General features: G+C 39.0%; 1 protein-coding gene across 1 annotated transcript; it reads left to right on the top strand.

The window, feature by feature from the left end:
• Positions 1-11,682: 11,682 nt before the first annotated feature.
• Positions 11,683-14,214, top strand: LOC148715544 (uncharacterized). The gene is made up of 6 exons (XM_088711570.2): positions 11,683-12,540; positions 12,620-12,864; positions 12,983-13,191; positions 13,289-13,381; positions 13,471-14,068; positions 14,173-14,214. Exons 1-3 carry the CDS (start codon positions 12,372-12,374, stop codon positions 13,166-13,168), a joined length of 600 nt encoding a protein of 199 aa, XP_088567696.1. The 5' UTR covers positions 11,683-12,371; the 3' UTR covers positions 13,169-13,191; positions 13,289-13,381; positions 13,471-14,068; positions 14,173-14,214.
• Positions 14,215-14,919: the final 705 nt, after the last annotated feature.

Below are 14,919 nucleotides of genomic sequence, written 5' to 3'. Positions count from 1 at the left end.
ATACGGCATCTCCCCAAAGAAACATAGGTAGATCAGTGAAGCTCATCATGGATCGAACTATATCCAATAGAGTCCGATTCCTCCTTTCTGACACCCCGTTGAGTTGAGGTGTACCCGGAGGCATCCATTGTGAGACTATGCCATTTTTCTTGAGATAATTCCGGAATTCCCCACTAAGGTATTCTCCTCCTCGATCTAATCGAAGAACCTTAAGGGTTTTTCCAGTCTGTTTTTCTACTTCATTTCTGAACTCTTTGAACTTTTCAAAAGACTCAGATTTGTATCTCATAAGATACACATACCCATATCATGAATAGTCATCGGTAAAGGTAATAAAGTACGAATAACGACCCCTGGCTGACACATCAAATGGGCCACACACATCAGTGTATACTAGGGTAAGTATTTCAGTGGTCCTCTCCCCATGTCCTACAAAAGGTAATCTAGCCATTTTTTCTTGAAGACAGGATTCACAAAATGGATATGACTCAGAAGTCAATGGGCCGAGAAGCCCATCTTTCTCCATTTTGCTCATTCTGTCCTCTCCAATATGGCCAAGCCTGAGGTGCCACAAATACTTCTGGTTTATCTCATCTCTGGATTTTTTAGATCCTATGGCATTCACCACTTGCTCAGACACATTCACAGACACATCAATATGCAAGTGATAGAGGCTGTCAATCATGAAACCACGTGCAACTAATTTATTTTTGAAATAAATAGAACAACAGTCTTTATCAAATGTCATAACATGACCATCCTGTGCTAAACATGAAATAGAAATCAAATTTCTGCTAGCAGCAGGGACATACTAACAGTCTCTAAGTAATAAACTAAATCCAGACGGTAATCGCAGAGGATAGGTGCCCACAGCTACAGCAGCAACTTTTGTCCCGTTGCCAACCCGAAGGGTCACTGCACCTTCCGCCAGCCTTCTACTTTCCTTTAGACCCTGCATAGTAGTGCACAGATGAGCACTAGAACCAGAATCTATAACCCAACTAGAAGTAGAAGAAACCGTAAGGTTAGTTTCAATTACGAGCAAGTCTAACATACCTTCAGAAGGTGTGTCCTTTTTGTTCTTCAGGCTCTCGAGGTATGAAGGGCAGTTCCTTTTTCAGTGGCCGTTGACGTTGCAGTGGAAACATTTTCCTTTATCATTAGCCTTTTTCTTATGAACTTCCTTCTTAGGCTTTTTGTCTTTCTTGTGCTTCTTTGCAGGCTTCTTTTTCTTCCAAGTAGACTTTCTCTTGGAACCAGAAGTCAGCTCAGCAGCCAGAACAGAGCTCCTTGAACCTTTCAAGGCCCCTTCAGCAGTTACCAACATATTCAACAATTCGGTCTTAGTGCATTCAATTTTATTCATATGGTAGTTTACTATAAACTGACCAAATGAATCAGGAAGGGATTGCAGGATTAGATCTATCTGCAGTTCCTTATGCATGGACATACCGAGCTTCTCAAGCTCCTCGAGGTCCTTGATCATAATCAAACAGTGATCGTGGACAGACTGCCCCTCACGCATCTTTGCCTTGAAGAGCCTCGTGGACACTTCAAAGCGTGTAGTGCGGCTCTGCTCACCATACAACTCTTGCAGGTGAGCCAGTATTTCCCTAGCAGTCTTTATGTTCTCTGTTGGCATTGAATTTCGTTAGTCATGGATGCCATGATATAGCACTTGACCCTAATGTCATCATCAGTCCACTTCTGATGCGTCTCACGCTGATCATCAGTTGGACGTGCTGGTAGCCTAGGGATATCATTCTCGAGCACATACCCTATTTTCTCACAATTCAGAATGATTTTCAGGTTCCTAAGTCAGTCTTTATAGTTGGTTCCGGTCAGTCTGTTAGTCTCAAGGATTCGGGTTAAAGGGTTTGAAGCTGACATTGTGATCTGTAGAGAGTAAAGATTCTAGTTAGACTTTGTACTTGAACTTAATTTGTTCTAGGGACTTTTAAAACAAATATACTCCCACTATTTTCTCGAATCCCTCATACTCCCCTGATGGAGAAACAAAAACCCTACGCGACTAGGATTTCTAGTGGGTACTGTGGTCTCACTGATTTACATGCCGCCTCACCTAACAGTTATTGGTGACATATAAATGGATGAGTGTACAACTCTTGTACAATGCTTCTCAAGCAAATTGCAGTGGTACTTGGTCTCTAAGTGATGAAGACCTCACCTAACAGTTATTGGTCCCATTACTTAGTTAAGTCAGACCCACCGTATAACCGCAGAAATAAAGTCGTCATTGGGTCCTCACCTAACAGTTATTGGTGCCCAACCCCACCTTTACCCCGCAACATCTCATGTCTAATAGAGAGGTCCAGTCCCCCGATGCAACTTGCCCACTGTGTCCAGCCGAGACAAATCAACACCGAAAAGACCTTAGCAGCTCTACTACGGTGGAAGACCTATGGACTTAATATTGCATAATCAAGTCTTAGTGTTTGCAACTTGAGTTCTTCATAAGAGGTAATCGAACAATTGGCCAGGTAAGCAGGTGGGAGGCTCTCCTTACTCAGAGAGTAAGGTCCTAATTAAGTAACCACCTTATAGGCTTGCCTAGACACCAATTAGATCAATTAATCTAATATGACTAACTCATGTTGGTTCACCCTCGACTGATTAGGGAGGTTTCGATTTAGGTCTCACTCGATCGCGTATTCACATCTCATGCAAATATAAATCTACCCGCATAAACATAAGCATTAAACATCCAGGCATTTATCAAAAATAAAATTAAATGGTGATGATCATGGATCCAGGATGGGGTCATTTTACAAGTACATGCACGTCAATTGGTTTGATCGTCTTCAACTCTTGACTCGATCTTGATCCTCTAGGTCCAATTGTGATCAACTCCTTGATCCATCTTTAATCAACCCTTGATCTCGATCCGCGCATGTTGAGCTTGTTGATGTACATATCGATCAACCATCGACGTGCAACACACATCACAGATTACATCCCAGATTGCTTTAAAAATTAAAATAAAATAAAAGAATAAATTACAACCCTTTTTCATGAGACACGCAGGTCTCTAATACATGAATTTAAGATGCACGCAGGCATCTGAAAATTAAAATTACATGCATCACAGAACATCACAGAACATTTCAGCACATTCAAAAGGGTTCATCCATGATCATCACCATACGCATCACATGCATAAAAATTATTTTTCAGATCTGATATTTAACTGATTATTTCATCTCATGACTTGCGGATTATGCAAGATATGATTCTAAATATTTGTAATTATATTATCAAAGCATTAGAATCATTAATCCAAGCATCCAATAATTAGTATACAGAAAAATCAGCAAGCTGAAAATTCTGCATACATAAATTTCAGCAAGCATAATCCCTTAAATTTCAGATCTAAAATGCCTTGAAAAATTTAATTCTAATCTTAATCTACATAACCATGGCTCTGATACCACTGTTAGGATCCCACATATGCCATGAAAATTCGAAATTATTTTCAGATTGCAGCGGAAAATCATATGCGGGATCCGTTCATCGCATGAACGTATTTTAAAAACCTTTCGTTTGTAGATAGATTAGAATTAAATTATTTTAAACCATTTTAAAATCATTAAGAAGATCAGATCTTCACCTTGTGCGGGTAGATGGTCTCTGCAAATCTGATTCACGTGGATTTGTAGAAGGTTTGATGGAAGCCGCACACGCGTTCGGCCTCTACGGGTATCCACACGAGGTAATGATTCGATCGAAGCCTACGTATCTCCCTGGGGTGCTAGCTCCCTTGCAGATATGGCTTTTGATGGCTGAAGTCCTCCCTTTCAATCAACTCTTGAATGCCTAGGGAGGAGGAGGAAGAAGGATGGATCAAAAGGAAGGAGAACAAAAACCCGCAGCCTTTCCTTTTTCCTTCGCGTTGGAACCGAAGAAGGAGATGAAGGGACCACGCTTCACAAGCTTTTCTTCCCTTCTTCTTGTGGCTGAAAAGAGGTATGGAGAGGGGCTACTTGCTGCCGAAATCCCAAAGAAAATTGGCTTGAAGGAGGGGTTGAAATCCCTTCTCTTTTGAAGGCCATAATAGATAAGGATGAGCTCCTACTTTTTAGGAGCTCATCATTATCATATTAATTTTCAAGAGAGGAGGGGCGTAGCCCCTCCTTTTCATCTCACGCAAGCAAGGGAGGGGCATGGGCCCCTCCCTCTTCTCCCTTCTATTCTCACACCCCACTTAATCACATTAAGTGGGGTGGGTTTAGCCACATTCATAGGGACTCAATCCTTTTCTAAAAAGGATTAGATGAACCCAATTCAATTCCTCCAAATCCTAATCCAATTAAGATTTAATTGAACCATGACTCTATTGAACTCTTCAATCCTAATCCAATTAGGAGTCATAAAATTAATTAGATTAAATTTAAAATTAATTAGGACTTAAAATAATCCTAATCTAATTAGGACTTATTAAATTTCAGCCCTAAGACAATTAGAACTTTAGAAATCCTATTCCAAATAGGTTTCTAATTTAATTTGAAATCCTAATCCAATTAGGACTCCAAGGATCCTACTCCAAGTAGGACTCATGATCAAGTCCAATTAATTAAATTTAATTAATTAAATTAAATTGCAATCCGATTGCAATTATTCCTTCTTCTAACCACTAACTCTTAGCGGGTTAACCATTTATCAATCTAATTGATTATTTGTGATTCCTAATCACATTCAACCATCGGATCGGTCAATACCTCTAATGTGTGTGACCCCATAGGTTCTATTCTGACTGGTAGTGAGATATATTGCGATCTCTATCACACTATCATTGAAAACTCCTTTCAATGGGTTGAAACAATTTCAACTCAACTCATCAGGATTTATCGACCATCAAGATGATCCCTGTGAGTCTCACCATCCACCAGTGACACCTAGCAGTATGTAGTGGCCACCCAGCAGAATATAATGATGAACCTCTAGGTGCAGTTATCGTATGATACAGTCCTTCTATCGTGGATCCCTACAGAGCGGAGGTCATGGATAACTCGTCAAACCCCGTCGTCTGTCATATGTCTAGATTTATTTGACTTGAGTTCGATAGTGGAAAACTCTTTCTCCACTGTATATTACTGCCATGGCCAAGGTCTTAGAACTCAGTCTAATAAATCACATAGGATCACTCCTCTTCTATTAAGGTCGATAGATTTCATGTAAGTGCATACCCTACTCCTACAGTGAACCTACTGCAGTCAATCTACACAACAAGGACCCATATGACTAGAGACCATGTATATGTGCAGTCAAACTACAATAACCTTACTGTGAATAGCCGAAGCACCGCAGGTCAAAGGACCAGTCATACTACTGCAACATCAAGCAAGTCACTGACGAGTGGATAGACATCCAAGTGACTTCTTGTCTTGGTCACGCTCAGTACCCTTTTTCTCTAACAAGCACCTGCACTCTCACTTTAGTGTCCCTACACTATGGACTCGAGTCTCGTCCATCCATAAGGAAAGCAATCTGTGCACTGATCGGATCGATCACCGTCCTCATGATGATCCATTGATTAGGAGCATTTAGAAATTAATCACCAATAATACATGGCTCAAATTCTCAACTCTTGAGAATATGTATCATCATCTTATTAATTTCTTGTACGATTCATAGACACATAAACAATATGAATGAAAAGAATGCCCATTTATTATTCAATAATAATAAAGTCAAGTATAAATTTATGTCCCAGAATTAATAATGTATCCGTCAGATTGGCTTCTAGGGCATACATCTAACAAGGCTAGTGGCAAAAGATTTCAGGCAAAAACAAGGTATTGATTATGATGAAACTTTTTCGCCTGTAGCTATGCTCAAATCTATTCAGATTATGCTTGCTATAGCTGCATACTATGATTATGAGATCTGGCAGATGGATGTCAAAATCGCCTTCCTTAATGGTCACCTTGAGAAAGAGGTTTATATGACACAGCCAGAGGGATTTGTCTCAAGAGGGAGAGCAAATCAAGTATGTAGGCTTAAAAAATTCATTTATGGATTAAAGCAGGCATCTAGGAGTTGGAACATCCATTTTGACATGATAGTCAAAGAGTTTGGCTTCATTAAAAATATAGATGAACCTTGTGTGTACAAGAAGTCTAGTGGAAGTGCTATTGTCTTCTTGATATTATATGTGGAAGATATATTGCTCATTGCAAATGATGTTCCAATGATGCAATTGGTAAAGACTTGGCTATCAAAGAAATTTTCCATGAAAGACTTGGGTGAAGCATTCTATATACTTGGTATAAGGATCTATAGAGATAGATCTAAAAGGATGCTAGGTTTGTCCCACTCTAGGTATATAGATAATGTGCTGAAAAGGTTCAGCATGGATGGAAGTAAGAAAGGTTTTCTTACCCATAGGACATGGCATACAACTCTCTAGGAAGATGTCTCCTAAGACATCTGAAGAGAGGAATAGAATGAGTTCTATTCCCTATGCTTCGGCAGTAGGGTCGATCATGTATGCTATGATATGTACCAGGCTTGATGTAGCTTATGCCTTGGGTATGGTAAGTAGATTTCAGGTAGATCCTGGGGAGGATCATTGAAAAATTATGAAAAGCATTCTCAAATACTTGAGAAGGGCTAGAGATGTTTTTCTGATTTATGGAAGATCAGAATTGAAACTAAAAGGCTATTCAGATTCTAGCTTTCAATCTAATCTAGATGATAGCAAGTCAATCTCTGGATATATCTTCACTTTGAATGGTAGAGCTGTGAGTTGGAAGAGTTCCAAATAGCAAACTGTAGCTGACTCAACTACTGAGGCAGAATACATTGCTGTTAGTGAAGCTGCTAAGGAAGCAGTCTGGATGAAGAAGTTCATCACAGAACTGGGTGTAGCTCCTGAGATTGCCGGACCAGTCCCAGTTTATTGCGATAACACTGGAGCTGTTGCACATGCTAAGGAACCAAGGTCTCATCATAGATCGAAGCAAATTTTGAGATGCTTTCACCTTGTTCGAGAGATAATCGAAAGACAAGACGTCAAGATTGAACGAGTAGACACAAAGAACAATATAGCAGACCCATTTACTAAAGCTCTACCACAGCAGCAATTCAATCGTCACCTCGATTGTATGGGGTTAAAATATAAGGGCGATTGGCTTTAGTGCAAGTGGGAGATTGAAAGAGTAGATGCCCTATAAGCCAATCATTTGATGGGTTTCTCTTTGTAATCCTCCAAATCATGTACTTTGACACTCGATATATATCAATAAAGGCATTGTGTTTCATCATTTGCTGCTTATCTGTTTTATTATTGGATGATGAGCCCCATAAATTAGGACATTGGTTTTAGGGTTATGATAAGATCATACCAGTGAGACCTAAAATCCTAAAATCCTAATTTAAAATATTTTCAGTCAAATTGGTATATTGAGTCGGAGATCAATATTACTAGAAAGACTGGCACATCATATGTATGCTCAATGTAGAGGGTGATTAATCTCACAATCACTTGTGTGAGACACTAATACAAAGATGTGGGTGCTCATTAGAGGAATGAGTTCACTGAAATGACCAGTCATGAGAACATCTTATGGATTCTTACTTAATTGTCAAAAGATGGTTCTCATAGTGGGAGTTGTGTAAGTGATCCTTAGACCTGAGATCACTATGGTACCTTGTGCACTTGAACCTATATTTTGGTTTATCCTCATTCACGACATTGCGTTGTGTACGGGGTATTCTGGATATGGTGGATTTTGTACGAAGGTTGTGAGTAGGTCAACAAGAAATCAGTCACTTCTAGTAAGAGAATGTAACATCCTACTTACTCTAATCTTATGATGATTCAAGAAGCCTTTGATCAAAACAAAATGAAAATTAGAAAGAGTTTCTAATGTTTCATTGTTTGAATTATCATATAAAAGATTGAGAGAGACATGAATAAGTGATTGAGTTTGATATTGATCCATACTCATGCACTTATTCAGGATGTAGTATGACTGAGGGATTGAATTGCATGGTAACTTGCCACTGAAGGGTATGTTTGAATTTGTCCAATACATTCCTTATCTTTCGGGTAGACATGATACGTTGCTAGACGTCAATCTTGTCTTGTGGGTTGATCAGATCAAAGAGTTTGATTAGATCAAAGCATCAGAAAGGTTCTGATTGCTAAGTCAGGTTTAGCACTAAATTGAACCTAAATTGGATTAGAGGTATTCTAATCAGGTTAGGTCAACTTGCACCTGCACCTACTGCTGGCTAAGATAAGGAACCCAATGGGTCACACACAAGGAAATTGATCAAAGGTCTAATTGAATTAGATCATGTTTGCAAGATGAACATGCTAGCACGTGTTGCAAACCCTAGCTCCTGATTCAAATTAAATTTGAATCTGATTCTTAGATTAGGTTGATCTAATATGATTGGATCATGACCTAATATGGGTTAGCCAAGAGTTGGAACCCATTTGGCTTTAATTAGACATGATTTGATTAGGTTTAATGTTTCCTTTAAGTTGGTTAAACCCAATTGGATTGGGTTTGATAGGGCCTTCACTTCTGGACCATTGGATCGCTCCCTGGATGAAGGATCTGGTCCACTGGTTGGCGCCTTCATCTGGACCATTGGATGGCTTCCTAGATGAAGGATCTGGTCCACTGGTTGGCGCTTTATTCTGGACCACTGGATGGCTCTCTGGATGAAAGATCTGGACCGTTGCTCAGCGCCTGAATCTGGACCACTGGATGACTCTTTGAATGAAAGATCTGGACCGTTGTTCAGCGCCTGAATCTGGACCATTGGTGATGGCATCTTACTTCTGGACCATTGGATGGAACCCTGGATGATGATGCCTTGATCTTGACCATTAGATGGCGCCTAGATCTGGACCATTGGCTTTAGTTCACTGCATTTGGGCCCTTGGATCATCAGGATTTAAGAGGGAGACGTGAGAAAGAAGTTGATACACCCTTCTCCTTAGCACCCCATCATGATGGGATGCCTCTCTTGGCACACTACAGGAAAATGGTCTTTTCCCGACGCTTTTCTACCGACGCTAGCAGAAAGCGTCGGAAAAAAGTTCACCGCCCAAATATTTGCCGACGCTTTAATTAAGCGTCGGTAATTCTTATGAATAGACGACGCTTATTAGCGTCGTCGTATATTCCGGCCTAAAACGACGCGTATAAGCGTCATCAAAAGTCAAATTCACATCAAAACCAGTGGCCACCCCTCTCTTCCTCATTTTGCATCCCGATCGATCAAGCCCTAGCTCCTCTGGCTCCTCCTCCCTCCTCTCCGACGACGAGCGACCGACCAACCCTTGTCCTCTCCGGCGTCGAGCGACGTCCGACGCCAAGCTCCTCTCGTCCTCTCTCCTCTCCGGCGGCAAGCGACCATCCGCATCCTCCTCTCTCGTCTCCGGCACCGAGCGACCGGCCACCTACGACAAGCTCAAAAAGCGAAGAGGCTCCGGACCATCTACGACAAGCTCTGCTCGAAGGTTTCTCTGCCGATCAAATCGAACAGGCTCTCTCTGCTCTCAAGGTTATTTTTCTTTTCTCATGTACTTTTTTTTCTCCTCATATCACAAAATTCCCTTTCTCAACTTGGGGTTCAAGAAACACAAATTGGTTGATTATTCTGGTTGAAACACAAATTTATTGCAATTCAGTGCCTCGAATCTTTTTTTATTAATCATTTAGAAGTCACAGTCCCGGATCCAGTGAAACACAGTGTAGTTTCACTGTGTTTTTTATTGTGCTTCATCATATACCCCATGTATATGATGAACATTTGCATTATGTAGTTGAACAAATTTTACTATTTATTAATGATGAAAATATTTAACTGAATTCTTATTGCTATTATATGTTTGGTTTAAATTTTGGGTGTAATTGAAATATTGTTCGTTCTGTAAGACTCGTATGCTCTTTAAGAGTCATGCAGCTGTGTCACGTAGCCAACTTTGAGAGTGTGAGAAGCTGTTAGGGACAACGGAAGATACAACTTAAATAATGGATGTCACTCATGAATCCTTCATTAAAGAGTTTTCTGAAGTTTTCCAGCTCTCTTGATTCAGAGTAATCTCTGAATTGGACCTCCCTGAGGAAAGTTTGTTTACAGGGAAGTCATTTCTTCTGAAAGAGCACTCAATTTGAAAACAAACTGCATTGCTCCCACCTTCTTGATTAAATGACATAAATACTTCTCACAATTTTATGTAATGAATAGGCTGTATTTACAAGACTAAACATTTAAATCACAATTATAATAAAGGAGTTAAAAATGGATGGGCAGCACAGGGACATTGAAATATCACAGTCCCACATGTATGTGCATGTTTGTGTATGTTCATCAGTTGATTAGTATAGTAATGCATTAGTCATGCCTTTTATTTTTTACGGTATTTACCAGTACTTTTCTGAGAACTTGCATTGATAAGTGTTGAATATGGTCTTATTATAACTTCTGTAGCATGGTTTTATGATGTTGTTGTTGTTGTTTTGTGGACCTATTATTGTCAGTCTTCAATTTTTGACCTTGAATCTTCGAATATGGCATGCTTGTCGATATCTGTTGCAGGCAAGAAGTGCAGCAAGGCGCCCAAGACTCAAAGGCTTGTAACTCCCCTGACTCTCCATGATCTTATAAGACCAAGATCTTATACCTTGCATGCTTACTTGATGATCTGGCTTTCTTCTATTGTGGCACCGGTAGACCATGATTAATTGATGAACTTTTCAAATAATGGAACAACCAAATGATATTTAGAAAATATTGTTTAGCAATATGTACCAATAAAAATGTTGTGTAGACTGGCATCAATTAATTTACACATGATTTAAATTGTAAAGGTACAAGATGTCTTTCATGGCTAGTTACAATATCAATAAAGTAACCGATCTAGCTGATACATCCTTTAGATCAAGAAAGTTTGTTGTCTTATATCATGTTCCTTAGTAAACATTCAGATCACATGATATTGGGTTTCTTTCAAATCACAGTAATAAGATTCTTTACCTTTTTAATATTGATTTGTGACACATGCTCTTTTCCTTGACATTGATAGTGGATATTATCATTTCACCAAGATATTATCTTCTTCCCTTTCTTGCTAAATTCATCTCAGTGTGCTTGATTTGGTGACTTATTGCAGCTTGGTCAAAGGACAGCAAACGTTCTAAAAGATCTCTTTCTAGTACCTAAACCAGATTCCAAACGCATAATCACTTTTGCTAATCGGAGTGATTCAGATCACATAAGTTTTAGTAATTATGATATAAATATAGTTTATAATCTCATGTAAAGGTAACCTTCATAATATAGTAATTATGACAGGCTACTTAAACATGTCAATATTTTTCACTAAATATTTTGTGCAAAAATAATTAAATATTAAAGGCAAAGTTATAAACATCATGCACCCAGTACCAACATTCGTTTGGTAAGGGCACAAAGCATTAAACCAACCCTTGTTCCAAACAAACTCTTAGTCCAGCTGATTTGATATATAATTGCTGGACCAATCCATTAGGGAACTGGTGCTACCCTTATGGAATAAAGTGCTTGCCTTGAGCATGTAGTGTAGCAGCTGCTATAGCATGTTTTTTCTTGATATATTCGGCAACTTTTACCCAAGTGCCACAGAGTCCCAATGAAGCTTAGTGTAGCAATTTTGGGTCAAAATCACTATGGCAGCTGCTATAGTAGGTGCAGCGACCACTTTTTGAGACAATGGGTGGAAGTAGAGAATGTAGTAGAGAATGTAGAACATGTTGTTGTGAAGAACCAGTACTTAAATAGAGGTCCATGGCAATGTAGAGACCAGTACAGTTGACTTATAATTTATGGAATGTAGTTTGTTTCTTTTTATGTTCAATTGCATGTGGTCATCTAAATGTAGTACTACTTTCATTCTTAATATTATCATCAAAGTGTATAACTTGGAAAAACATTTGAAATCTTTTGGACTAGTGGAATGGGAACCCAAGAGAATCTTTTGAATCTTATGTCTTGAGAACTCTATGGAAATTAATAGGCTGCTCACTTTCATCTCGCGTACAACAAGACTTCGTTGTTTCAATTCTTTATGGATCTTCATCCAGGTACGGCAGCAGTTAGTAAGTGTTAGATTATAAACCAGGAGATGTTGAGCAACTAGTTTGATAGTTCAGGTTGATAGTTTGATAGTAAGTGTTAGATTATAAATGTGTTTGATTGATGGTGTTGATGATCCTATTTTTGTTTGTTAGCAGTTTAACATCAAGAGATCCGCAGCTAAAGATGGGAGGACCGGGTAGCAATATGAAATTTAGTATAAATTTATCATTTAACCAAATATTGATTCTTTTTTGTGCATACCAGGTAACAATATGCCCCGAGGAAGACGATTTAGAGATGTGGAGTTCCAGCATTCTCAGGTGGGATCTACTTCTGATCAGTCCCTGCAGTCCCAGCAGCCATGTGAGCACCAGCAGCACGAGTCAGGATCTCAGCGCGAGCCTCCTGCTGATTGCCCGGAGGATGAGCTCCGGATCCAGGGTAATTCGATTTAAAGTTCATATTTTATGTTCATATTTGTCTTCAACTTTTTAAGACATATTTTATTTAATTTTAATAGATGGACAAGGGACGGTGAGGACGAGACGAGGACCCACTCAAGCAAAGGATGTGGGGAAGCTTCCTCCGGATGAGAAGATTATCATCCGATGCAACGAATTGGGGCAGCCCATCAATAGAGCTGGAAGTCTACTATCAAGCTTTTTAGGATCGGTTGCACGCAAGGGTCAGCTGTGTCTACTCAACTATACGAAGTGGAATGACATGCTTCCTTCGTATAAGGTTGAGCTTCTTAGACTTATACAGGTAATGAATTGAATTTATTCTTTTTAATTCGACACCTCCTGTATATTAATTTGCTTAGTATCATAATTTTATTTTAGATGTTTAATATTATTATAACATTCTGAATCTTATGTTGTAGGGTAAGTTTGTACTCCCTCCAGAGAGCCATGATTGGGTGCTAAAGTCCCTCAATCGCAAATGGAAAGAATATAAAGCAAAATTGAAGACGGACTTCAAGCGCGAAGGTATGACAGAGGAGGAGGTTGCTCGTGTGACTCCTCCTGATGTATACCCTCAGCAGTGGAGGGAGCTTGTTCATTACTGATTTTCTGAAAGAGGACAGGTCACGTATATTGTTTCAATATCTTCTATTATCTTTATTATTAATATAGATTGCAAATATATACATTGAATCATATTATACTGTGTGCTTTTATTTTGGCAGACATATTCTAATATTGGTAGAGCTGCACGAGCATCTCAAGCAGTTCCTCATACTTCAGGCTCTAAGAGTTATGCGAGACGTAGAAATGAATTCGTAAGTTCTTTTGAAACTATTTGAAACTCTACTAACATATAGCACGTATCATGATATATAGTTTGCCCATATACTTTCCGTATGTGTAGATAGTAGAGCATGGAAGGGAGCCTGGTGAGGTAGAGTTTTATAAGATGACCCACACTCACCGAGATGGCAGCTTTATCCGGGACGAGTCGAGAGATATAGTTGTATGTATTATGTATTCATTTTTTATTTTATCATAATTTTTTAATTAATTTTACTTCTTTTAAATTATTAATGTGACTGTTTGTTTTTTTGAGAGAGATATAGGAAAGAGCTATAAATCTTATTTCAGAGCGTGTCGGGGAGTCATCATCATCCGACACGGCCAGTCGCGTCGAGGCTCAGGTGTATGCTGAATTGATGGGCCCAGAACGTTATGGTCGCATGAGGGGTTACGGTGTCGAAGTTACCCCCACTCAGCTGTCTGCAGTGAGCCGATATACCCAAGATGCCAGACAAGGTACTAGCACTGCAGAGGTTTGTAGTTTGAAGACAGAAATGGCACAGATAAAGCAGTCATATGAGACAAGGATAGAGGAGATGAGGCAGAGTCATATGACTGATATGGCGGAGTTGAAGCAAAGCCAAGAGTTGAAGATACAATCTTTGCAGGACCAGCTTGACCATATTTCATCCTTTTTGCAGAGATTTGCTCCTCCGGTACATAACTAAATCTATTTGAATATTTTATGTAATTATAATGTATTCTTGTATGATGATGACTTTCGTATTTTTAGTTTCTAAAATATTTTTTTTTCTTGTAGGTTGATGATACTTCATCTACTCGTAGAGATGATGATGCCAACCCTTGATACATATTGTAGATTGTGTACTTAGGAATTTGACTTGTATATTTTTAAAATTTTGGAGATTCCTTTGATTAATCTTGTATGATGATCATGAGATCTTTTTTGAGCAACATGATAAGTAGAATCTATCAAAACCTATGTGCCTTCTTCCGCTTCCCTTTATTGTTAGAATGGAATGCAACATCCATTCATTTGCTTTTCTAATTAATTGCTGTGAGTTCATTTTGAATCATATTTTATTCTATGAGCAGGTCACTTGACAGCTAGGAGTGATGTCTACAGCTTCGGGGTTGTCCTTCTTGAGCTCTTAATAGGATGCCGGTCTGTGGACAAGACTCGCCCGAGCAAGGAGCAAAGCTTGGTTGACTGGGCTCGCCCCAAGCTTAATGACAATATTGTAGAGATGATGATGCCGACCCTTGATACATATTGTAGATTGTGTACTTAGGAATTTGACTTGTATGTTTTTAGAATGTTTTTGAAGTACAATGTAATCAAATATGATAATATGAATGTAATCAAAGTTCTTGTTTGTGACTCGTATTTTGTTATATATGTGATTCAGTGTATTTGTTTCTATTGTTTTGTAAGAATTTAATGTACACAGAGTATTTAAAAATTACTTTTACAAAATTTTTTTTAAAAAAAAATTTAATGCCGACGCTTATAAGCGTCGGGAAAAGCAACAGGAACGTAAACCTA

The sequence above is a fragment of the Phoenix dactylifera genome, chromosome 1 (assembly GCF_051530095.1).
Source record: "Phoenix dactylifera cultivar Ajwa chromosome 1, Ajwa_hap1_PhDact_Kaust_v1.1, whole genome shotgun sequence".
In the NCBI taxonomy this organism is placed as follows: domain Eukaryota; kingdom Viridiplantae; phylum Streptophyta; class Magnoliopsida; order Arecales; family Arecaceae; genus Phoenix; species Phoenix dactylifera.
This window is presented reverse-complemented; position numbering and strand designations above follow the sequence as displayed.

Coding starts and splice junctions, on each gene's coding strand:
- LOC148715544 (XM_088711570.2), top strand. CDS start 12,372: ATGCCCCGAGGAAGACGATTTAGAGATGTGGAGTTCCAGCATTCTCAG. Junction 12,541..12,619: donor GGATGAGCTCCGGATCCAGG/GTAATTCGATTT, acceptor TAATTTTAATAG/ATGGACAAGGGACGGTGAGG. Junction 12,865..12,982: donor AGCTTCTTAGACTTATACAG/GTAATGAATTGA, acceptor CTTATGTTGTAG/GGTAAGTTTGTACTCCCTCC.